Here is a 26,825-nt window from a genome sequence, read left to right on the forward strand (position 1 = left end):
GAATTTGTCCCAACAGCAACCTAATTTTAGGGCAGTCATTTTGAGTGCAGAAAAATTACCTTACTGTTGCATGTGAATATTTAATAATAATAGATATAGTAGGGAAAGACTTAAATATTTTACAGTTCAATGTGTTTTCATTCCAGGTGTCTGTCACGTCCTTTGAGCCTCTTCAGTATTGTCTCCAAGGTCTTTTAGGCTGGTAGATAGAAGACTAGAGCCCAGTCTGGTCTGGGGCAGTTCAGAACTGAGGAGCTCTTATTTCCCTGAGCCCTGGACCCCCAACCCAAGTTCCCAGTGCTCAGTCTCTGGTAATTCGAAAGTGTTGTTCATGAGTTTATGCGGCTTTGAGCAGAGTCATAACAAGGCTTCCCACCTCAAATTCCTTTCTGACTAAGGGGCTGTTAGAGATCTTCTCCAGAGGACGCTGGAGCTCAGTGGTCACACTGTCCCTGCATCTAGGAATGGAGCAAGGACCACCAGGGAGACATCTTGTGTGGGCAATTGCTGACCGGAACCCCTTCTAACATCCTTGTAGACAGAACTCCTTGTTTCAAGTCATTTTTGTCTTCTCACATTTTCACTTATAAAATGTGGCAACTTGACTAGCTCGTCTTAAAACAATTCTAGCTTCAAGGTGCTACAATTCCATGATTTTATGGAAATGATTTTATTTTATTTTATTTTTTTTCCTTTTTGTCTTTTTTCGTGACCAGCAACGGATCGCAGTCCTCAGTGTCGTGCCCGTACCGGACCGGGACCGGCAACGGGATCGCAACCCTCGGTGTTGCGCCCGCACCTTGCTCAGCCAGTGAGCGGCCGGTTTGTATGTGGGATCCGAACCCTCAGCAGGAGCGCCGCCACGCTCCCAAGCGGCGCACTGTAGCAGTGCGCCACCGGGCCGGCCCCTGGAAATGATTTTATACATCCAAGATAATGATATGCCACTGGGGCCTGAGTTAGAATTGATATGGTTGGGGAGAGGAGGAGGAAAGTAACTTTCATTCTAGATTTGATTTACTCCACCTCATTTAGTGGTTTCTGACAGGCAAGGAGATTTGACCAAAATCTGAAACTGGCATTTTGAAACTTTCCTGCACACACTCTCATTTTTAAAGTCTTACGTGCCTATATGAAAACCACTGAGTGGATTCATTTTATTTTTTTGTTGTCTTTTTTGGTTTAAAAACTTTTTTTTATTAATATTTGTTTTTACATTCTATGATGTTATGGAGCAGTTGGGAGGGAGGGGGAGAAGAGAAAGGGGAAGGAAATGTGATGGAAGGAGGAGGGGCAGGATTGAGGCCTGTGGCACCCCCACACTCCCACAGGGGAGACCAGGGGGCTTCCAGTGGTGGCTTGGTCATTGCTGGGCTGGGTGCAGATGTTGGGGGGGGTGTGTGGCCAAAGCCCTTGCCCCCCACCACCCTGGCTCAGGAACCTGGGGCCCTTTTTGCTGCAGCTTGGTGGTTGTTGCTGGGCTGGTTGCACATGTTGGGAGGGTGTGGCTGAGGCACTTGGCCCCCCACTACCCCAGCTCAGGAGAGCCTGGGGCGCTTCCTGCAGTGGCTCAGTGGTCATCACTGGGGTGGTTTCACATATTGGGGTTGTGGCTGAGGCCCAAGGCCCCCACCCTCGGGACTGGTTTGGGTGTCAGGGGGCATGGCTGAGGCCCCCAGCCCTTCCTCCTTTCTGGCTTGGTAACCCAGGGGAGTTCTGGTCCTTCTAGGTGTTATAGGTGTTCTTTGGTGAAATGAGACCTTTACTAGTTAATATCAAACTTTGTCTCTGATTGTGGATACTTTGTTTTTTCTTTCAGTTCTGTGTTGGATTATTTGCTGTTCCTACCACTTAAACTCTGTGCTGGAACTAATTTGTTGTCCTTTGCTTGCTTCTAAAATGGAGGAACTTCCTGTGGGGACCAGTACTTGAGCTGTGTGGTTGAGCTAAGTTGCTGCTTTGCTGCTGATTCCCAAGGGAAGTCTTTTTGTGCTGCTCGGGTTTTAATGGTTGACTTATAGGTACTTCTGGGTCTAGAGAATTCTGGTGCACCTGGGTTGTGTAGAAACTGTAGTCTGGGCCTGAGTTTTTTCATCAAACTGCACCCCATGCAATTCTGCATTCCTGACCAGTCTCCTCTGAGTGGTCTTATGCTGATTGGGGACCAGATCAGCTGTCCTTGCTGTGCCCCAGTGTTCCCCTGGTGGGCCTGTCTCCCCCACCCCGACCTGTGCTCCAGTCACTTCTGATGGGATGGGCTGTGCTCTGGTCCCTTGCAATGATTCACCGGCCTCTAAATGGCTCCTTTTTTTCAGTTGTTGTGTCTCCTCACTGCTCTGTGGGTCCACAGGAACCCTATTAGTGATCTTGCTGGTTTGGGGGCCACCAAGACCCTCTTCTCCCCTGCTGCCTCCAAGCAACTTCCTCTGAAGGGCACAGCTGCGGCTTTTGCCAGCTCCAGCTCCATGAGCTCAGCAGCTCCAGCCCAGAAGCATCTAGGATTCAAAATGGTTGGAGCAGTTTTTTTCTTTCTCTTATTATGGGTTCTCTTCCCCTCATGCACTCTGTAGGTCTCTCCTCCTCTGAGGTCTAGCGGCCCCAGCTTGCTTGTCATTGCTTTTTTATAGTTGTAAATTGGTTGCTTTGTCGGAGAGAGTGCCGCTGGGGACCATCTATGCCGCCATCTTGACTGTAAGTCTGGATTCATTTTAAAATTAGAAAGGAGGCTGTCAGTGAGAGCAGGAGGCAGGCAGGCCCAGCTCCCGGTGGATTGTGTTCCAAGACCTTCTTGATCATACGTGGACCTGGGATGGCTCTTCCTGCTGAAGTGAGGCCGTACACGGTGGCTGGGTCCCAAATGCACCAGGAGCTCCTGCTGCAGGCCTGGTAGTGAGGCAGTGTCTGAGGAATACCTGCATTGGGGCCCCCAGCTCCCTGGGTGTGGGATAGATGACACCCAAGAGGGCAACCACTGGTGGGAACGAGGGACCCAGGGTTCAGGGCTGGGGCTTCCATCTGATGGAAACCATTGTTCTCTCCCCTGTGGGCTCCCAGAGCCACCCTTCTTTTCTTTCCAGCATCCCAGGTCCTGCCTGTTTTTCTCTTCCCTTGTGTCCCAGCTACCGTTTTTATCCCAATGGGTATTTCTTCCCAATAATGTCCCTTGGGGTGACACAATGCAACTTCTTAGTCCACCCCCACCTCATCCCCATACTGCACAGTCAGCTCCTTTGCCATTTACTGTTTCTGTGTGTTTTTACAGCTAGTGACAAAGGAAAAACAGGAGGTTAAAATTAGCAAATTAGGGAAATGTTAGAGCATCAAGATGTCTTTTTTCCCCCTATTTTAGCAGTTTTTCTCTTTTACTTTTTAAATTTTTATTTTATTTGTTTAGCTTTCTGGAGGTATAATTCACAAATATAAATTTTATATATTACAGTATGCAATGTGATGTTTTGATATATGTATATATTGAAATGATTATTGCAATCAAGTTAGTTAACATATCCATCACCTTACATAGTTATCTTTTTGTGTGTGTTGAGAGCATTTAAGATCTCCTTTAGCAGTTTTCAAGTATGCAATATGTTATTAACCATACTGTACAGTAGATTTCCAGAACTTACTCATCCCATCTAACTAAAACTTTATACTCTTGACCAACATCTTCCCATTCCCTACCCCACCCCTACCAGCATCTGGCAATCACCATTCTACTCTCTGCTTCTATGAGTTCAACTTTTTTAGATTCCACATATGTGTGAGATCATGTGATATTTGTCTTTCTGTGCCTGGTTTATTATACTTATCATAATGTCCTCCAGGTTCAACCTTATTGTTGCGAGTGACAGGATTTCCTTCATATTTTAATGCTGAGTAATATTCCATTGTATGTATATACCACATTTTCTTTATCCATTCATCCATCTATAGGCATTTAGGTTGATTCCATATCTTGGCTATTGTGCATAGTGTTGCAATGAACATGGAGTGCAACTATCTCTTTGAAATACTGACTTCATTTCCTTTGGGTATATATCCAGAAGTAGAATGCTTGATCATATCATAGTTCTATTTTTAACTTATTGAGGAACTTCCATACTATTTCCATAATGGCTGTACTAATTTACATTCCTACCAACAGCTACAAGGGTTCCCTTTTCTCCACATCCTCGCCAACCCTTGTTATCTTTTGTCTTTTTTTTTTTTTTTTTTTTTTTGACAGTTAAGGAGATCGTAACCCTTGGCTTGGTGCCATCTGCACCGCGCTCAGCCAGTGAGTGCACCGGCCTTCCCTATATAGGATCTGAACCCTCAGCCTCGGCACTCCCAGTGCCGCTGCGCTCCCAGCGCCGCACTCTCCCGAGTGAGCCACGGGGTCAGCCCATCTTTTATCTTTTTGATAACAGCTATTTTAACAGGTATGAAATGATAGCTCATTGTAGTTTTAATTTGCACTTCCCTGATGATAAGTGATGTGGAACATTTTTTTCTATATCTGCTGGCCATTTGTATGTTGTCTTTTGAGAAGTGTCTATTTAGGTCCTTTACCCATTTTTTAATTAGGTTATTTGTTTTCATACTATTGCATTGTTTGAGTTCCTTATGTACTTTGGATATTAATCCCTTATCAGACGTATGGTTTGCAAATATTTTCTCCCCAAATATTTTGCAAATATTTTCTCCCAGTCTGATTTGTCTCTTCATTCTATTCATTGTTTCCATTGCTGTGCAGAAGCTTTTTAGCTTGATACAATCCCATATGTCTATTTTTGATTTGTTGCCTGTGCTTTTGGGGCACAGATATCATTGTCCAGAACAATGTTGAGAAGCTTTATCCCTATTTTTTATCTGGTAGTTTTATAGTTTCAGGTCTTACTTTTAAGTCTTTCATGTGGATTGAATTTATTTTTGTATACGGTGTGATATAAGGATCCAATTTCATTATTCTGCATGTGGATGTTCAGTTGTACCAACACTGTTTATTGAAGAGACCAGTCTTTCCCCAATTGTGTGTTCTTGGCACCTTTGTTGAAAATCAGGTGACCGTAAATGTATGGATTTATTTCTTGTCTCTCTGTTCTGTTCCATTGGCTATATGTCTGTTTTCATGCCAGTACCATACTGTTTTGATTACCATAGCTTTGTAGTATATTTTGAAACCAGATAGTGTGATGCCTTTAGCTTTATACTTGTTGCTCAGTATATTTGGCTATTTGTAGTCTTTTGTGGTTCTTTATGAATTTGGCATTGTTTTTTCTATTTCTGTGGAAAAATGCCATTGGAATCTTGATAGGGATTGCATCGAATCTGTAGCTTGCTTTGGATATCATGGACATTTTAACTATGTTAATTCTTCCAAACTATGAATGCAGGATATCTTTTAATTTGGGGGAGTCTACAATTTTTTTTAATAAATGTTTTATAGTTTTTAGCATCCAGATCTTTCCCCTCCTTGCTTAAATTTATTCCTAAGTTGGTTGGTTGTGTTTTTTGATGCTATTGTAAATGGGATTAATTTCTTGATTTCTTTTTCAGATAGTTCATTGTTAGTATATAGAAAAGCTACTGTTTTATAATAAATGTTTTTTATGGTATTTAATAGAACTAGGGAACAATCTCCCACTTCTCTATATTTTCTTCTTTACTCTTTCTTTTTAAAAAATCTTTTGACTCTTTTTTTCCTAAGATCTGAACCCTCTTTCTAGGGCTGGTAGCCCTAGGGATTTTCTTCTTTTCATCCATCCAGTGTGCCTGCCTCCCTTTCTCTTTACATTCATGGCAACAATCAGGAGAGACCACTGGGTCTTTTAGTGCTGTGAGGACCAAATAGAGTCATATGCATTCAGAGAGAAAATAAATGATCAACAAGGTCTGCTCTTGGTCAAAAGTAATATGTCGTAGATGTTTTAGAGAGAAAGGAAAAGAAAGGGATGATAAATTTCACCGAGGAAACCTGTGCTGTTGGTGGAGTGGATGGGTGAGTAGGAGGGGTGGGGATGGGGGGTGCAGGGAGAGGGCAATGGACTTAAACTCACAGCACAGTTGAGCCTGCCTTGGGAGATCTCTCCCCAGACTAATGTGGTTAAAGAGGGAGGACTGGCCTGGATGTGAAATAAGTAACCTTTACAATGATAAGGCAGTTTCCTTCTAATCTTAGTTTCTGATTTTTTATCAGGGATGGGTTTTGAATTTTAGCAAAAGCCTTTTCATTACCTACTGAGGCAATGATATGGTTTTTCTTATTTGACCAATTAATAGATATGAATCAATGGATTTCCTTCATTCATTCCTAACCCAATATTGTATTCCTAGGATGCATTCTTCTTTAAAGTGTATGCTGGCTTCTTTCAGTACACTGTGGATTTTGATGTGATAGTATCCGATTTATGATTTTCCTTTTTATGCCTGAGTAAACATCTGTGGGCTTTTTTCCCCTGTTTCCTTTTTTGTACTATTTTTGTCATTCTGGAGGGACTAAGGGGCCTTGTTCTCCTTCAGTGAGTTATGAGGGAAAGAGATGGGAATCCAAGTGGGCCCAGCAACAGAAATGGGAGTTGCTAACACAAGTGTGCATGCTTGGTAGATGCTTCAGTGTTTAGCCTCAGCAAATGAGCCTTAACCTGCAATTAGCATTGGGATCTGTGCCCTTCAGCCTCAGAGAGCACGCCTGTTAAAGAAGGAAGTAATTTTCCCCCAACCTCTGCCCATTCAAAGGCCTCATCAGTAAGGCTAGTAGCCAGCAACTAATTGGTATATCTTTATCTTGCTTTGAAGGTCTTAACATATGCACTAGTGGAAGTGCCACCTCATGTGAAGAATGTCTGCTAATCCACCCAAAATGTGCCTGGTGCTCCAAAGAGGTATGTGGAGGGAAAGGGGAGGAAGAGGGGAATGAGTGTTATGGGACAGTGCCGGGGAGGAGTGCTGTACCACAGCACACAAATTCACCATATGTAAAAAGTGTGTGCAGATTCTGCCAGCTGCCTCTTCGACTTCCACCCAGGGCGATGAAAACTCCGAGTTTATGAAATAAGTTAGTGTTGAATGTTAATCCTGTTTTAGGGAAACAAGGCTTTTCTTGCCTTTTGTGTGAGAACCATTTAGAACTCTTCTCTAAAGTTTTCTGATCTTTGGTATAAGAACTCCAAAAAACCTGAGCTTGTGCAGTGAGTTTGTCGCATAACAATTCAAAACATGCCTGGGTGGGTGGCATGTTGGTGGATGCTGGTCATCTTAGTGTGGCTTATTTGAGAATGAATGTTAGGAATTGGCCTTCATGGGATGATATTATTTGAAAATAATGGCTGCTGTTCCTTTCAGCCCTATAGGAAGGGATATAAGTTTGGGGCCATGTTAGGCATATAGATATCATAAAGCAATGCAAATATCAGGCCTTCGTGGGCTAATCAGGAAATGATGAATTTATAAACTTCTTGTCTTGAAGGAAATTTCAGGGTCAGTTTTCTAAACTGCTATTAGAACCATGGAGCGCAAACTCTCCTGCACGAGTGCACCGTTAAGGCTATTGGTAAGACAACCCAGGACTTGCTCAGTCTTTGCAATTCAGAGTGCGGCCCCTGTCAGGGGGAGAAGAGATGGCCCCTGGGAGGCCAGGGTTATTCTCCATCATGGCAGCCTTGGAGGTCTGGTATCCCGTTAACCTATGATCACATGGGGACCCCCTAGGTGCCACACACTTGGTCTCTAATCTTCACCACAGCTCTGTCGGGGGAGTGGTAATACATCTGTTTCATTGATGAAAATCTGAAAGGTAAAGTGATTCACGTGAGGTCTGGTTTTGAATCTGGCTTCCCTGTCGGGGAGAAGAGATGGCCCCTGGGAGGCCAGGGTTATTCTCCATCATGGCAGCCTTGGAGGTCTGGTATCCCGTTAACCTGTGATCACATGGGGACCCCCTAGATGCCACACACTTGATCTCTAATCTTCACCACAGCTCTGTCGGGGGAGTGGTAATACATCTATTTCATTGATGAAAATCTGAAAGGTAAAGTGATTCACGTGAGGTCTGGTTTTGAATCTGGCTGCTTGGACTTCTGAGCCCAAGCTCTTTCCTCTAGACTCTACTGCCTCTTACCATGTGAACTCTCTAGAACTTTTCCTGTAGGGAGTAAGATTACTAACCAAGTTACTTTTTGAGAGGAATCTCTCACATACGTAAACTCTTAATTACATTTGTGCTTAATTGTAGTATCTTTGTTATGAACCTTCTTTAAAACCTCGCTTTGGTTCCTGGTGACCTGCAGGACAGACCCAAGCTCTGCCGGCCCTGCCTTCCTCCTCACCGTCATCTCCGCCCGCCCCCAGCACTTGAGCCAGAGGGAACTTCCTGAAGATCCCCAAAGAGCCCCACCTGATGCACATCCTCATGGCTTTCCCTCTGCTGCTCCTTCTACCTGGAGGGCCTTCCTGCCTTTCCCCTCCTTCTTTTGACCAGCACCTTGTCTTCCAGTTTTTAAGAATCAGTTCAAGCCTCATCTACTCTATGAAGACTTTCACGGTATTCCCTCAGACACACCTGTCTGTTCGACCGTTCATCCATCCATCTGTCCATCTATCTGTCCATCTATCTTTTCATCTATTTGATGAGAATGTAAGTTCCCTCTACCAGAATGTTAGGGGTAGGGTTTTTATCTGTTTTCTTCATTGCTGTATCTCCAGCACCCAGAATGGTGCCTGGCACATAGTAGTTGCTCAACAAATGTTGTTTGAAGGATTTCACTGGATGGAGATTTATTGTGTGTCTGGTGCGTGTTGGCCATGTCTACCTCTTTGTCTCCCTATACTCTATACTCCTTCCAGAGCAGTTATAATATCTTATTGTGTTAATTTGTTTTCTTGTCTGTTACAAACTAAATCATCATCTCCATGAGAAACTAAATGGTCTTATTCATCTTGGTATATCTAGTATCCAGCCAAGAATCAGGCAGGAATTCATATTTGATAAAAGAGGCCTATTAAAAAGACGCAGAGTTAGAAAATCAAAGTTTAAATCTCAGCTTTGCCATAATTTTCTCTTAATTTCTTGATGTGTAAAGTGACGATGACAATCCTCACCCTCCGGCGTTATTGGGAGTATAGAATGAGATCAGTGCATGAGAGGGCTTGTGAATGGGACTGCTAATTAACTGAGCCTCCTGAATGGCTGAATGAGTTATCTAGCTACCAGCTGCTGTTATTCACTGATATTTTCTAGTGAAATGTGGGCAGTAAGATCTGGAAGCCAGGGTCCATTGTCTGTTTTACGTTTCTGCCTTTCTTGTGCTGGTGCTTCCACAAGTCTGACTTCCCGATGTCGACAGTGAATAAAGTTGTCTCCAGGAGCGTGTTATTGTCCCCACCCACACTTGTCTTCCCTGTCTAGCCCACTGGGCTTCCTCTGTGCTTATAGCACTTCCTATGATCCCTGCACTAGAATGCAGCTTTCCATCTCCTCTGAGAGTGAGCTTTCCCCAGGGCATGAGTGTGTTTCAGGGAGCTGGGTTTGGAGAGTTCAGGAATGGTTTTGATCAACTCCTGCCCCTTGGCCAGACAGAATAAGCGTGGCTGGATGACTTCTTAACCATGCATCCTGGGACATCATCAGAGCAGTAAGGTATCTGCTGAGAGCATATGGTGTGTGAGTATATTGAGAGCTGGCACTGAGTAAATAGCCAAGGAGGGCCAGGTCCCTATACAGCATGTTTCTGTGGATTCTGATCAGCCTGCCTGTCTCTGCATACCACTGTGGAATTAATCCCAGAATACACTCCATGGGGATCCCCTGCTCTACATCCAATAAAGACTTCCTTATTTCACTTCAGGTGGGCAGGGGGGACTCCTTACTTTTGCATATAGCACCCCTTGTAAGCTGATCCCATCCCTCCTGTTTCTGCTTCTCTCATGGGTGTTGTGTTTGAGTCAGCCTGTATTACTTTGTTTTCTAACCGTAGTTTTCCTGAGGGCTTCAGACTTACCCTCTGCCCTCCATGACCTGAGTGGCCAGACATTCCCCTCCTCTAAGAGCAGGGTGTGTGGGCTATTGCCTGTTCTCACCTGTCCACGCTGCCCTTCCTCTTGTCCTTCATGATACACTTGGGCTGTCCTAGCCAGCCTTGGCCCCCTGCTTCTCACCCAGCTTGAATACTTATGGTGCTGTTTGTACAGCACAGTATAAAACACACAAGAAACAGCTGGCTTTCACCAGACGTATTCCCTGGACTTTGGACTTCCTAGCCTTAGAAAACGTAAGCAATAAATTTTGTTTTCTTATAAATCACCCAATTTCAGGTATTTGGTTATAAGCAACAGAAATGGACTAATACAGAAAATTGGTACCAGGAATGGGGTGTTGCTTATAACAAATACTTGAAAATGTGGAAACAGCTTTGAAACTGGGTGTTGAGGAGGCTGGATGAATTTGGAGGAACAGGCTAGAAAAAGCCTAGATGCTGATGGGAGTCTAGAAGACAAGAAAACTAGGGAAGATTTTGAACTTTTTAGAGACTGGTTAAATGGTGGTGAGCAGAATGTTGATAGAAATATGGACAGTAAAGGCCACACTGAGGAGATCTTAGATGTAAATGAGAAGGAGTTTTTTGGAAACTGGGGCAAAGATCAACCTTGCTATGAACTGGCAAGAAAGTTGGCTGCGTTGTGTCCATGCGTTAGGACTTTGTGGAAATTGGAATTTAAGAGTTGTGAACCAGAGTATTTGGCTGAAGAAATTTCTAGGCAGCAAAACATTCAGGAAGCTGCATGGCTGCTTGTAATAGGTTACACTGAGTTATGGCAGCAAAGGCATGACATAAAGACAGAATTTAAAAGGGAAGCAGAGTGTAAAGATTTAGAAAATTTGCAGCCTGGCTGTGTCATATGGTAGAGAAGCTGACAGCATTCTCAGAAGAAAAATACAGTGGTGCTAAGAAGATTAGTACAAAAGAAAGTGATAATTAAGAGAAGGGGAAAAAGCTCTGGAGGCAGTACAGAAGCCTCTGGGGCCAACCCTTCCATTTCAGGCCCAAAGACCTATAGGGAGACAAAATGGTCTCGGGGAACAGGCCTGAGGCACCTTCCATGGGCTTGCTGCCCAGAACCACCTCGGGAAGCAGCTTCCAGCACCAGCACCCCAGCTGCCTTGGCTGCTCCAGCTGTGGTTAAATTGGCCCCAGGTGTGGCTAGACCTGCAGCTTTGGAAAATACAAGCTGGAAGCCTTGGCAGCATCCACGTGGTGTTAGGTCTGCAGGCTCATGGAATGCTAGAGCTGTGGAGGCTTGGGAGCCTCCACCCCAATTTCAAAGGATGTGTGGAAAATTCTGGGGGCCCAGGAAGAGATCTGTTGCAGGGGCAGATTCACCACATAGAGTCTTCGCTAGAGCAATGCTTAGTGGAAATGTGGGGTCAGAGTTGCAGCAGAAAACCCCCCAACAGTGCCATGCCTAGTGGAGCCATGAGAGTGGGACCACCATGGAGACCCCAGACCCGTGAAGCTACCGGCGTGCAATGCCAGCCTGCGAGAGCTGAAGCATCACCTGAGACCAGGAAAGCCATAGGAGTTGAGCTGCCCAAGGACTTGTGGACCCAACCCCTGCACCAGCATGCAGAGGATGTCGAACATGGAGTCAAGGCACATGATTTGTCAGTTTTGAACTTTATTGCCTGCCCTGCTGGGTTTCGGACTTGTTTGGGACCTGTTACCCCTTTCTTTTGGCTTATTTCTCCCTTTTTGAATGGGAATATGTACCCTATGCTCATCCCACCATTGTACTTTGGCAGTAGATAATTTGTATTGATTTCACAGATGGGACTTTGAACCTTTTGAGCTGAAATAAGTTAAGACTTTGGGAATAGAATGAACGTAATTTACCTCTGAGAAGCATATGAACCTTAGGGGCCAGGGTGGAATGCTGTGGACTGATTGAATTGTGCTGCCCCAAAGTTCATATATTTGAAGCTTAATTCCCACTGTAACTGCTGAGGATGGGAAATCTTATTATCGCAATTGAAAGATGGAGCCTTGAAGAGGTAATTAGATTGTAGGACCATGCCCTAGTGAATGGGTTAATAATGGTGGTCAGGGGTGCGTTCTGAGGGCTTTAAAAAGAGAGTGAATGAGGAGGTTAGTCTTTGCTCTCTCTCCACCATTTCGTAGTGTGATACTCCGCCATCACTATTGCCACCATCAAGGCTCTCACCTGAGATGTGCTCCCTGGACTTTGGACTTTCTAGCCTCAGAAAATGTAAGAAATAAATTTTATTACAAATCACCCAGTTTCATGTACTTTGTCATATGCAACAGAAATGAACTAGTACAAAGTCCCTGTTTCCTTTCTGTTGCTTCTCTTGGTAACTAACTTGCTTGTAATGTAGTTACCCTTTACGAGTCCTCCATGAATAGACACTTCTTCAGGCACTAAAACCTCTTCCAGATGAAACTGGGAGCACCTGCAAGGAGTCATGCTGTGGCCCATTAGAAGCCCATCCTGAAGCTAGTTCCCATTTCTCCGTGTTGAGATGAAGTCCTCCCCCGACCCCTGCTTACAGAGAGGTTGGGGCCCTTCCATACTGTTTCTGTGCATTAAGAGGATATTTATCCCTCAAGTTTTATGAGTGGTGAGAAGATCTCTGCATTTGGGGCAGCAAAAAAGTACTACATTCAGAGGGATGGAATCTGTGGGCCCAGAGTTAATTTCCTGCTGTAGAATTCAGCAGTGGCCTTGGCTGAGTTGGGAGGAGATGCTGCAAAGAGCACCAAATGTGGGTCTAGGAAGCCAGGGCCAGACAAACTCAAGCTTCTTGGGTGAATTTAGGCATGCAGACCTTTCATTCCTGCCTGTAGAAGTGAGGGGCTCGCACCAGGTGATTCGTCCATGGCCCCTTCCCTTGGACTTGCTATATTCTGACACCTGGCAGAGGATCCGGGTGTCAGGCCTTAGGGATCTGAAGCTCTAAGAACATCAGATGTCAGAATGCCATACATGCGAGGAGGATTTTCTTAATCATGAGTCTTCCTTTTCTCCAAGGGTTTGTAATTCGAGGCACCTGTATTCATAGAATCTGGATCTTAGAAATACAGGTATTAAGACATTTTCTTGATTTGTAATGTGTGCCTGGAAGGTCATAACCATCACAAGATGTGCTCCTAGTCTCTGTGGTTTTGGTTTCCTCTCCTTAAATATGTATCCGTCCTTGTTCAAAATTAAAATATCTAGAAAGTTGCTCAGGGGAATAGAGGAGAAGCTTCTGGGCTTGTGGGTCAACCCTCGCTGTTGGGGTCTGCAGCACTCTCTGTCCCTTTCTTGGACAACAAGAACCTATGGCTAGAAATTAGTCATGGCTATTTTCAGACTCCATGCCAGAGAGCTCTTCAAATGTTAGAGGAATCCCACTGTCGAGATAGCTGCCTTACTCTCAAAAGGTTCTTCAGACCTGCAATGCCCAGTAATTCCTCAACAGGTGGCTCTGAGGCCCTGGAGCTCTGGGACAATGACAAGATTCTTTATATAGGTAAAGATGTATTGTGTGCTCAGAAGCCATCGAGCACATCAATAAAACCATTGGACCTGCCCTGAGCAGCAAGAGACTGAACTTTGACATGATAGAGATGGATGGCAATGAGAATAAATCTAAATTTGGTCCATGTGCGCCATACTAGGGTGTCCCTTCCTGTTTGTAAAACTGGAGCTGCTGAGAAGGGGACTCCCCTGTACTTAGTTGGCACTTCTGAAGTTACCCTGCAAGTTGCAGCTTTAAGGTGATCAGTGGTGGTTCTCACACTGGCAGCCAGGTGACAGCACAGGAGTCCATGGTCTTTGGTGTTGGTGCAGCAAACTTCAGGGAAGTCATGTGCATTGAAGCTGAGGTTTATTACAACCTGAAGAATGTTATTAAGGAGAAATGTGGGAAAGCTGCTACCAATGAGGGGCATGAAGAGGGCTTTGCTCCTAACGTTCTAGAAAATAAAGAAGCCCTAGAGTTACTAAAGAACACAATTGGAGAAGCCAGCTACAGTACTAAGGTTGTAATTGGCATGGACCTGGCTACTTCAGAGTTCTTCAGGTCTGGGAATGATGATCTAGACTTTAAGTCTCCTGACGATCCCAGCAGGTATGGCCCTGTGTAAGTCAAGGACTGGTAGTGTCTATCAAAACCCCTTCGGGCCGGCCCGGTGGCGCACTCGGTAGAGTGTGGCACTTGGGAGAGCGGCAGTGCTCCCACCGAGGGTTCGGATCCCATATAGAGACCGATCCGCTCACTGGTTGAGCGCGGTGCGGGCGCAACACCGAGGGTTGCGATCCCATTGCCGGTCACGGTATGGGCGCGACACTGAGGGTTGCGATCCCGTTACCGGTCACGAAAAAAGACAAAAAGGGGAAAAAAAAAAAACCTTCAAGCAGGATGGCTGGGAAGCTCGGGTGAAGTTCGCCAGTGCAGGTTTCCTGGTACTAGGGGATGATCTCAGTGACCAACCCAAAGTGAGCTGCCGAGGCTGTGGAAGAGGAGTGATGCAACTGCCTCCTGCTGAAGTGAAGCAGATTGGCTCTGTGACCTGTCTGTTCTGGTATGTAAGTTGGCCTAGACCAGTGGGAGGGGTGTCAGGGGTTCCCATTGCTCAGGGGAGACTGAGGATACTTTCATTGCCAACCTTGTGGGGGCTCTGCACTGGATTGATCAAGACAGGTGCACCCTGAGCCGGCCCAGTGGCGCACTGGAGAGTGCGCTGCTTGGGAGCGCAGCGGTGCTCCCGCCAAGGGTTCGGATCCCATGTGGAGACCGGTTCCCGCTCACTGGCTGAGCACGGTGCGGGCGCAATACCGAGGGTTGCGATCCCGTTGCCGGTCCCCGGTACGGGCGCAACACCGAGGGTTGCGATCCCGTTACCAGTCGGTAAAAAAGACTAAAAGGAGAAGGAAAAAAAAAAAAAAAAAGACAGGTGTACCCTGACAATCAGAACTGGGCCAAGTACAACCAGCTCCTCAGAAGTGGAGAAGCTGAGCAGCAAGGTTCAGTGTGCCAATAAGAAATTGAGAAATTCTCTAGCTGAGTAAACTCTGGGCAGGCGAGCCCCTGATCCCCTCAAGCTCTGGACAGGTAATTGGCCCTCTGTTTCAGACAGCTCAAGACAGCAGACCAATACTTAACAGGGCCCTTGGGTAGTTAATACTCCTGTCCCCCATCCCTATGCTTTTCTCGCTGCTTCATTAGGACTGCTACATCAGAGCCAAGCTTGACCACCTGGAATCCGGTTTGGAAACCCTAGCTTTGAAATCTAGGCTCAGAATAATCATTTTTCTAACCTTGTTTCACAGGTGTTTGTGGAGCCACTTATACTTACAGTGTGGTCCCCAAGGTTGTTGACAGGCAAGATCCCCAGGGTTTCAATGCACGAAATAAAAAAAAATCATTCAGTTATCTAAAAAACCCAGAAAACACATAAAAAACTTCCATGTAGGCCTAGGGATGATACATCTGGTTTTACTTATTTAAAGATACCACAAAGTCTTCTTGACTTTTTGGTCTTGAATTTTGCAAAGATTCTAAAGGACATTGACTAGTCCTGGGACATCTGAGACCTTGGTGAACGGTGAGTCCCTTTGCTTTTCGTACCTCTGCTAGCAGTCTGGCTTGTAACAGCAGTCAAGGGACACTGACTCATCTGAGGCGTTCTTGCAAAGTGTTACAGAGGGAGAGGAAGAGATCAGTGTGCTAACTCCTGCAGCCGTTATGAGGACTATGCAGTCCAGTACAGACTGGCATCCAGCCAGCTGGATGAGGTGATCTGATTTTCCACATCTGTCAGTGTAAGGGTGTTCAGAGAGAAGCCTGGGCTTGCTTTGCCATCAGACATCACTTTGCTGGAAATGATCAATACTTACAGACTTCATATTTTATAGCAAAGTATATTATTTCATTAAAAAATTAATGCTTCAGATAAAGTTGGGTCATTCTGCTGTCCAGCTTTCTCCCAAGTCCAATTTAAAGAAATAAAGATTTTTAACTCCTGGTGCCCCAGATTAAGTTGGGTCATTCTGCTGTCCAGCTTTCTCCCAAGTCCAATTTAAAGAAATAAAGATTTTTCTTATCAATGTGTCTTTATCATGCAAACAACTATAAAGATAAAAACAAAAATATTTTAGTCCTTCTAGTATAACACTTCATTATTTTTTTCAAATCCTAACACAGATACAATTCTATTTTTTTCATAGTATAAATGTTTTGAAATTTCTGCTTAATCTTTGTAATTATTTATAATGATTATACCATCTATTGAAGTGATATACCATAATTTTCTTATGGTTTAGGGATTTAGGCTTACAAGTTTGTAAGATTACGATATTATAAATAATACTGCAGTATGTATCTTCTTATAACATTTCCCCTTTCTTTCAATTATCTTTTTGTGATAAACTTTTAGGAGCAGATTGCTGGGTGGACGTATACTGCCAGATGGTCGTGCAGTGTCCAATCCCTGCAAAAGTTGGGGCATGAAGAGCTCAACAGTTAATTCTTGGCTGCCTAAATGAGGACTTCTCACCCACTTACCATCTTTTAAAAAAAATTTAGCTATACAACTTTTGACCTCTTTGATTTCTTTCCCTTGCTAATTGTGTAGGCAGGTAGAAGCATTTTGACCATCAAAAATAACATGAAACCAAACATTTTAATTATGCGTTACAGTTTGCAAAATGCTTTCACATCTAGGACCTCAATTAGTCCTTGCAATACTCAGTGAGGCATTTGGGATAGGGATTATCATTTTCTCCAGTTTCAGACAATGAAAATGGAATGTAGAGAGCTTGAAGTGAACCACATGGCAATGAATCTATCACCTGAGATATTCTGGGGGGCCACCCTGACTGCTTCCTGCTCTGTTCCTCTGTTTCCTTGCCTAGGACTTCGGCAGCCCACGGTCAGTCACCTCCCGGTGTGACTTGAGGGCAAACCTTGTCAGAAATGGCTGCGGAGGCGAGATTGAGAGTCCAGCCAGCAGCACCCGTGTCCTGCGGAGCCTACCTCTCAGCAGCAAGGGCTCCAGCTCCGTGGGCTCAGATGTCATTCAGATGACGCCGCAGGAGATTGCCTTGAGTCTCCGGCCCGGTGAGTTGCCTGTAGGATGGCTCGGCACAGCCCCTAAGGAGGTAGACGTGTTTATAATGGGAATGATCCAAGCCAGGCTGGGGTCAGAGCCAGGAGAAGGGGATGGTTTCGTGAGTCTCAGACCCCAGGAAGCAGAGCACAAGGCGACTGTGGACAGATGGGACATCTTGGCTACTTTCTGAAATTGTGGTAAAATATATATACCGTAATATTTACCATTTTGACCATTTCTAGGCATACAGTTCATGGCATCAAGTACATTCACCATGTTGTGTAATCATCACCACTATCTTTTTTCAGAACGTTTTCATCATCCCAAACGGAAAATATGTACCCATTAAACAGTAACTCCTGATTTGCCTTCCCCTAGCTCCTGGTAACCTGCATTCTACTGTCTGCTACAGTAGAATTTGGCTACTCTAGGTAACTCCTATAAATGGAGTGACCTGATATTTGTCCTTTGGTGTTTGGCTTACTTCATTTAGCTCAGTGTGCTCAAGGTTCATCCACATCAGAGGATGTATCAGAACTTCATTCTTTTTTAAGGCTGAATAATATTCCATTGTATGTTATACCACATTTTGTTTATCCGTTCATCTGTCAATGGATGTTTGGGTTGTTTCTACCTTTTGGCTATTGTGACTGATGCTGTTGTTTTTTCTAGGAGGATACTGATAGATTTACTCCCTAGTCAATGCAAGTTGCTCAGGGACAGTGCTACTTTTAGGAAGAAGTATTTTTTTTCCTGTCAGCAAATTCCATTAGAGTCTGTGGCATTCTGAAGGGACAAACTTTTAGAGTAGAATTTGTTCTGTGACTCTGGCACCCCTGCGAGCCCTAGGGTTGATCATGATGTAAGGAAACTAACAGTTTTTGCATACCTACTGTGTGCTAAACACTTGACCTATCATAAGGTAGCTGTTGTTTCACACATGAGGAAACCCAAAGATGGACGCAGCACATGGTGAGCCCTCAATAAGGTCGTTGTTGCTGCTGCTGTTATCGTTATTGTATGGTTCAGCACCATGGACTTTTTAGAAAGAGCTCTGAGTCATCATATATTTGAGAAATGTTGTATTTTGTCTATTTCAACTGTCTTGAAAATAAGAAACAAACCAGGGGTCTACTTAGGCCCTTCTGGGTAGAGAAGCCCAAACTACTGGGTTGCCCACCAAGGGCTCAGTGCTGGAATTAACTGAAGTTAGGGTTTTTGCAAATCTTCTCACTGTAAATGACACTCAGCCTTTTTATTTGGTGACATACTAAGCTGAGAGAGAAGAGGAAGGGAACCTTACAAAACTGTGAGAGGGCAGTAAAGAGTCAGCTGAGCCTTGATACGGGCTGATGTTTGGTAAAGTCCTCTGGGGAAAAATAAATCATCTTAGGTGAAGCCAGTCTCTGGGACAGTGAAGCATTTTGACCTAGAAGGGGATGTAGGAATTGTTGTGGACTATTGAGATATTGAAACATTCTGGAGTTTCATAAGAATGGTTATCAACTAATGTTAATGCTGTATCTTCCTTTTTATTGTAATAACGGTATAACAGTAACTTAAAGGAAATCCTTCAAAAATCATCCACTTTAACACAATATTTTCATTTTTACTATATCCTCTGTCTTTATTCCCATGTATTTGCATTTTATATACTTATAATGTCTTTATATTTGTTTACTGTTTTCACTGAATAATCTTTGAAAACAAGGACTGAAATTCACACCTGTCGAAGAGTTTATAGTTTCAGAGTCATTATTGAGGAGGTTTTTAACTTGTATTTTCAGAACTCCTCATCTAGAATAGCTCTCAATAATGTCTTTATATTTGTTTACTGTTTTCACTGAATAATCTTTGAAAACAAGGACTGAAATTCACACCTGTCGAAGAGTTTATAGTTTCAAAGTCATTATTGAGGAGGTTTTTAACTTGTATTTTCAGAACTCCTCATCTAGAATAGCTCTCAGACAGTGTGGTGTTCTCTTGAAGAAATATCCTTCATGGTGGCAAATCTTCATTCCTTAGGGTAGATGTAGATTAGGAAAGAGTTGGATGTCACACAAAATCAAAGATGTCACTATTTTAATAATTCCAGTTTTTAACATCAAAATTAAAGTGTGACTATGATCAGAGAGACTGTTGTTTAGTTTGACTTATCAACTGGCTTTTAAAACAGCCCCCATAGAGGAGTTAAAGTGATTCAAGCTGTGGCAAATTTATGCACAGTATGCTTTTATGCATAATACTCCCTGTATGCTCAGTTAAAGAAAAAGAAATCAATCTTATTTGGTGTAGTCACATCTCCTGCTAAGCATTAGGAATACAGTTTCCAGTAATGGAAATAAAATGGAAAACATGATCCTGTGTTTATACAAACCATGATGTGGGTGCTCTGTGCGGCTCTGTCCTGAGGCAGGTGCAGCTATGGGNATACTTACAGACTTCATATTTTATAGCAAAGTATATTATTTCATTAAAAAATTAATGCTTCAAACTCCTGGTGCCCCAGATTAAGTTGGGTCATTCTGCTGTCCAGCTTTCTCCCAAGTCCAATTTAAAGAAATAAAGATTTTTCTTATCAATGTGTCTTTATCATGCAAACAACTATAAAGATAAAAACAAAAATATTTTAGTCCTTCTAGTATAACACTTCATTATTTTTTTCAAATCCTAACACAGATACAATTCTATTTTTTTCATAGTATAAATGTTTTGAAATTTCTGCTTAATCTTTGTAATTATTTATAATGATTATACCATCTATTGAAGTGATATACCATAATTTTCTTATGGTTTAGGGATTTAGGCTTACAAGTTTGTAAGATTACGATATTATAAATAATACTGCAGTATGTATCTTCTTATAACATTTCCCCTTTCTTTCAATTATCTTTTTGTGATAAACTTTTAGGAGCAGATTGCTGGGTGGACGTATACTGCCAGATGGTCGTGCAGTGTCCAATCCCTGCAAAAGTTGGGGCATGAAGAGCTCAACAGTTAATTCTTGGCTGCCTAAATGAGGACTTCTCACCCACTTACCATCTTTTAAAAAAAATTTAGCTATACAACTTTTGACCTCTTTGATTTCTTTCCCTTGCTAATTGTGTAGGCAGGTAGAAGCATTTTGACCATCAAAAATAACATGAAACCAAACATTTTAATTATGCGTTACAGTTTGCAAAATGCTTTCACATCTAGGACCTCAATTAGTCCTTGCAATACTCAGTGAGGCATTTGGGATAGGGATTATCATTTTCTCCAGTTTCAGACAATGAAAATGGAATGTAGAGAGCTTGAAGTGAACCACATGGCAATGAATCTATCACCTGAGATATTCTGGGGGGCCACCCTGACTGCTTCCTGCTCTGTTCCTCTGTTTCCTTGCCTAGGACTTCGGCAGCCCACGGTCAGTCACCTCCCGGTGTGACTTGAGGGCAAACCTTGTCAGAAATGGCTGCGGAGGCGAGATTGAGAGTCCAGCCAGCAGCACCCGTGTCCTGCGGAGCCTACCTCTCAGCAGCAAGGGCTCCAGCTCCGTGGGCTCAGATGTCATTCAGATGACGCCGCAGGAGATTGCCTTGAGTCTCCGGCCCGGTGAGTTGCCTGTAGGATGGCTCGGCACAGCCCCTAAGGAGGTAGACGTGTTTATAATGGGAATGATCCAAGCCAGGCTGGGGTCAGAGCCAGGAGAAGGGGATGGTTTCGTGAGTCTCAGACCCCAGGAAGCAGAGCACAAGGCGACTGTGGACAGATGGGACATCTTGGCTACTTTCTGAAATTGTGGTAAAATATATATACCGTAATATTTACCATTTTGACCATTTCTAGGCATACAGTTCATGGCATCAAGTACATTCACCATGTTGTGTAATCATCACCACTATCTTTTTTCAGAACGTTTTCATCATCCCAAACGGAAAATATGTACCCATTAAACAGTAACTCCTGATTTGCCTTCCCCTAGCTCCTGGTAACCTGCATTCTACTGTCTGCTACAGTAGAATTTGGCTACTCTAGGTAACTCCTATAAATGGAGTGACCTGATATTTGTCCTTTGGTGTTTGGCTTACTTCATTTAGCTCAGTGTGCTCAAGGTTCATCCACATCAGAGGATGTATCAGAACTTCATTCTTTTTTAAGGCTGAATAATATTCCATTGTATGTTATACCACATTTTGTTTATCCGTTCATCTGTCAATGGATGTTTGGGTTGTTTCTACCTTTTGGCTATTGTGACTGATGCTGTTGTTTTTTCTAGGAGGATACTGATAGATTTACTCCCTAGTCAATGCAAGTTGCTCAGGGACAGTGCTACTTTTAGGAAGAAGTATTTTTTTTCCTGTCAGCAAATTCCATTAGAGTCTGTGGCATTCTGAAGGGACAAACTTTTAGAGTAGAATTTGTTCTGTGACTCTGGCACCCCTGCGAGCCCTAGGGTTGATCATGATGTAAGGAAACTAACAGTTTTTGCATACCTACTGTGTGCTAAACACTTGACCTATCATAAGGTAGCTGTTGTTTCACACATGAGGAAACCCAAAGATGGACGCAGCACATGGTGAGCCCTCAATAAGGTCGTTGTTGCTGCTGCTGTTATCGTTATTGTATGGTTCAGCACCATGGACTTTTTAGAAAGAGCTCTGAGTCATCATATATTTGAGAAATGTTGTATTTTGTCTATTTCAACTGTCTTGAAAATAAGAAACAAACCAGGGGTCTACTTAGGCCCTTCTGGGTAGAGAAGCCCAAACTACTGGGTTGCCCACCAAGGGCTCAGTGCTGGAATTAACTGAAGTTAGGGTTTTTGCAAATCTTCTCACTGTAAATGACACTCAGCCTTTTTATTTGGTGACATACTAAGCTGAGAGAGAAGAGGAAGGGAACCTTACAAAACTGTGAGAGGGCAGTAAAGAGTCAGCTGAGCCTTGATACGGGCTGATGTTTGGTAAAGTCCTCTGGGGAAAAATAAATCATCTTAGGTGAAGCCAGTCTCTGGGACAGTGAAGCATTTTGACCTAGAAGGGGATGTAGGAATTGTTGTGGACTATTGAGATATTGAAACATTCTGGAGTTTCATAAGAATGGTTATCAACTAATGTTAATGCTGTATCTTCCTTTTTATTGTAATAACGGTATAACAGTAACTTAAAGGAAATCCTTCAAAAATCATCCACTTTAACACAATATTTTCATTTTTACTATATCCTCTGTCTTTATTCCCATGTATTTGCATTTTATATACTTATAATGTCTTTATATTTGTTTACTGTTTTCACTGAATAATCTTTGAAAACAAGGACTGAAATTCACACCTGTCGAAGAGTTTATAGTTTCAAAGTCATTATTGAGGAGGTTTTTAACTTGTATTTTCAGAACTCCTCATCTAGAATAGCTCTCAGACAGTGTGGTGTTCTCTTGAAGAAATATCCTTCATGGTGGCAAATCTTCATTCCTTAGGGTAGATGTAGATTAGGAAAGAGTTGGATGTCACACAAAATCAAAGATGTCACTATTTTAATAATTCCAGTTTTTAACATCAAAATTAAAGTGTGACTATGATCAGAGAGACTGTTGTTTAGTTTGACTTATCAACTGGCTTTTAAAACAGCCCCCATAGAGGAGTTAAAGTGATTCAAGCTGTGGCAAATTTATGCACAGTATGCTTTTATGCATAATACTCCCTGTATGCTCAGTTAAAGAAAAAGAAATCAATCTTATTTGGTGTAGTCACATCTCCTGCTAAGCATTAGGAATACAGTTTCCAGTAATGGAAATAAAATGGAAAACATGATCCTGTGTATATACAAACCATGATGTGGGTGCTCTGTGCGGCTCTGTCCTGAGGCAGGTGCAGCTATGGGGAGCCTGTCACTGGGAGGTCCAGGTGATGGAGGGGCTAGCTGCCTTATGAAGACACACCTGAACCATGAGGATGTTTCAGTCTGTAGAGATGAAGACTGGGAGATTTGGTGAAAATGTGGATTCCTAAAGGCCTAGAACCATTGTGAATATGTTTCCCAAATATAGTAGCACTTGAAACCAATGCTGCCTCTTAAAAATATGAAAATATAATTTTTAATATTTATAAAGAGAAGTACAGGCAAACTCCAGATACCTATTTGGGGGGAGGAGAGAATGGCATGTTGCAGTTAGCAAAATTTTCAGTTTACCAAATGCATACTTACCTCAGGGTAATTTCCGCCCAACTCTGGGGAGAGCTTTCAGGTATGTAGGAACTGGGTTTTCTATTATATATTTTTAGAAATGCTTTTCTGTCTCCTCCCTTGCCCCACCCCCATACCTCAGAATAGGTATTTGTTGAGTGAAATGTAACACTTTGCCAGCCTTATACCACACTAATCAAGGACAAGTCTCAGCATAATATGGAAGACAATGTGCAGGCAGAGTTATTGTTCCAGGGTAAGTCTGGGGGAGGAAAAAAACAGAGAAAAAAATTCCTCTACTTTTAGCAGGATTTTTTTGCTTTATTTTTCTTTCTTTAAAAATTGAGAGATAATTCTCATACCATAAAACTCACCATTTTAAGGTGTACAATGTAGTGGGTCTTAGTATATTTGCAAGGTTGTACAGTCATCACCACTATCTAATTCCAGAACATTTTCGTTGCTCCAGAAAGAAACCCCATACCCATTAACGGTGACTCCTTATCCTGCTTTTCCTCCCTCCTCCCCATTCAGCCCCTGACAACCACTAATCTACTTTTTATCTCTATGGTTTTGCCTATTCTGGACATTTCCTATAAGTCATACAATATGTGGCCATTTATATCTGTTTTTTTTTTTCCCCCACTTAGCAAAATATTTTCAAGGTTCATCCATGTTGCAGCATGTACTTTATTCCTTTTGTGGCCAAGTAATATTCCATTGTGTATGTGTAGATATACCATATTTTAGTTGATGGACATTTGGGCTGTTTCCACTTTGGGGCAATTATGACTAAAGCTGCTATGAACATTCACGTACGAGCTTTTGCGGGAACAAATGTTTTCAATAATCTGGGGTATATAGCTAGGAGTGGAATTGCTGGGTCATATGGTAATTCTGTGTTTAACTTTTTGAAGAAATGCCAAACGTTAACCAAGATTTTATATAAACACAGGATCATGTTTTCCATTTTGTTTCAATACTGGAAACTATATGTCAGGATAAGAACCTTAAAAAATTCCTTAACAAAGGACAAAATCCTTAAGAAAGGACATAAACTTTAAAGTTTATTGAGATGGTCAAAGCTAGAGGAGGTTTTGAAACACTGGGGCAGTTAGAAAGGGTTTATTAAAGTCTTTAATTTGCCTTGATCCCTTAGCCTCTTAAAAAAAATGACCCATGGTTGGTAGCTTTTTTTAAATTTTAAGCTTTTTATTTTGAAATAATTTTAGACTTACAAGAAGCTGCAAAATAACACAGAGATTTCCTATGTACCCCTCTGAGCTGTCTCCAATGATAAAATCTTACATAAGCAGAGTATGTTATGAAAACCAGCAGACTGACATTTGGTACCATACTATGAACTAAACTGCAGGTGATTGGCCACTTTTGATGTGGGTTTCCTGCCAGCCCCTACTTATGGTTTTTTCTCCCCTCTCCTTCCAGGTTCTGCTTTGGAGGTGCCAGTTACCTGGTTTAGTTATTGCTTCTGCAATAAAGTTGTTACCCATACTGACAGCGTACATGCTTAAAAAGATGAAGAAGGCCTTTTGATGAGGGATGAATAAGGGGTTATTTTATAGGACGCTAGAAATGTAGAACCCTGGTGCTTGCAGGCAGACCCTGTGGAGGCCGACCGTCTCTTCAGATGACTTGTCCCTTGGTTCCATCCCTCAGGAGTCAGAATTCTTGGTGATTTTTTGTGTGTGTGTGACTGGCCAGTATGGGGATCTGAACCCATGACCTTGGTGTTGCAAGGCTATGCACTAACCAACTGAGCAAACCAGCCAGTCCAAGAGTCAGAATTCTGAGGTGGGGGATGGGGTGCAGTACAGCCTGGCAGCCTTGTTCTAGATCTGGATTTAATTCTGGGATACTGATTACCTTCTGCTGTACTGAACAGTGTAGCTGTATGTTTGTCTTACAAGGTGTGCACTAGGGCCCTAATTCCCTGTTCAGCTGTAGTCCTGTTATAATATGAGTATAGCTGATTTCTATGTTTCCCTTTTTGCTTTCAATTTCTAACACAGAAGCGGAATTCTAGGGAATCAAAAACCACTCACATTTATTTTGGGATGGCAAAAGCCTTATCTGCTGAGGAATGACTTTGTCTTAACACTTGAATAAAAACCAATCATAAAAGTTCTTGTGGGAATTCTCTATCCACTCTTTAGAAATGTTTGTCACCTGATACATGTCCTGAAGGAAAAAGCTAACTTTTCACTTTTTATTAAAGGGAGGGCAGAAAGAAGAAAGCCTTAAAAATACATTTCAGGTGGAATGCTAGTTGATACCTGATTACAGTGGGAGAATCTATACTTAGGAACTGAGCATGGCAGGAATTCTGTGCAAAAAATGGTTGCTGCTCGTTGCTTTGGAAAAAGGAAAAACCAGGATGTGAGAAGGGCTCTTTCAAGAGTAGCTTCATTCTCACAGATGCCTGATGACTGGCCTGTCTTTGAGTTTGCTTTGAGTAGCTTCATTCTCACAGATGCCTGATGACCGGCCTCTCTCTGATCCTGCTGCTGGTCCTGAGGTGGGGATCCTGTGCTCCAGAGAGAAGGGGTTCAGCCACAGGGGGAGATGAGCCTGGAGGAATCCTACATGGGGTGGGAGGGAGAGGGGGCGATGGTGGGACCCATGGGCCGGGATGGTGTCACTAGAGACAGGCACAGACCAAGCCATGGCAGTGAAGGCAAAAAGGGTGCCACACCCTGCTGGACACATGGGAGATGGACACAGGTTTAAAGTCCCCAGAGGTGCAGGAGAGCAGTGTGGGTGGAGTGGAGGAGGGTGTCTAAGTGTGTGTGGTTCTGGAAGTGAACCCAAAGCCGGGAAATGTGCCCCAGACCTTCTCTGAGCAGAGTGCAGTCACGGGCAGGAATGGCTTCTCATCAGTCTGCTGACCTTGGAGAGGCCCTTGCTGGGAGTTGGTGCACTGGCAGCTTAACGCCAACAAGAATCTGACCAGGAATGTGGTCCTCCAAAATCTGCTGACAGAACATTCCATTATGCCGGGCCCGTTCAGGAGTTTGTGGCATTTAAAATCAAGCATATTAGAGGCTGCAATAAGTCCTACTCTCATTCTTACATCCCTCCCTTTCTGGAAATCTGGGAGGAATATTTCTTTTGTAGCCTCCTTATGGGAAGGTGTGCATGCATGCGTGTTTGTGTGTGTGTGTTTTCTTAGTAATCATTTTTTTCTTAGAATTTAATGCTGAGAGATTTCTCACATCCAAATAAGGTACCCTCTTTGCATACAAAGGGACCTATCATATCTTATTTTCCTTTTTGCCTTCATATCTGGAAAATTTGGAGTTAAATTTATATGCCCATGGCTGTAGCCATTCAAACTCAAGTTTCTGCCAGAATTGTCTCTCTTTTTATCCCCACAGGAAATTGCTTTAATAATTGACTTATGGGGGGAACTGAAGCCAAAGTTTTCCTTGTGTAGGAACATTTATGTGATGTTTATACACATTATCTCCTTTAATTCCCACAATAATGAATATCCTCCCCACTTTACTGCTGCAGATACTGAGCAGCAAGTTTAAAGGATCCTGAGGTTTCC

At 43.1% G+C, this 26,825-nt stretch overlaps 1 protein-coding gene and 1 pseudogene across 1 annotated transcript in view; both read left to right on the top strand.

The window, feature by feature from the left end:
- The window catches only part of ITGB5 (integrin, beta 5), a 126,010-nt gene that overhangs the window by 8,265 nt on the left and 90,920 nt on the right, over positions 1-26,825 (top strand). The window contains exons 2-3 of the mRNA XM_008577644.1: positions 6,778-6,863; positions 16,894-17,098. Of these exons, the coding sequence (XP_008575866.1) occupies positions 6,778-6,863; positions 16,894-17,098 (291 nt within the window). The remainder of the gene's footprint in view (positions 1-6,777; positions 6,864-16,893; positions 17,099-26,825) is intronic.
- On the top strand, positions 13,334-15,048 carry LOC103594433 (annotated as a pseudogene).

This window comes from Galeopterus variegatus, unplaced genomic scaffold (genome assembly GCF_000696425.1).
Source record: "Galeopterus variegatus unplaced genomic scaffold, G_variegatus-3.0.2 Scaffold1555, whole genome shotgun sequence".
Lineage (NCBI taxonomy): Eukaryota > Metazoa > Chordata > Mammalia > Dermoptera > Cynocephalidae > Galeopterus > Galeopterus variegatus.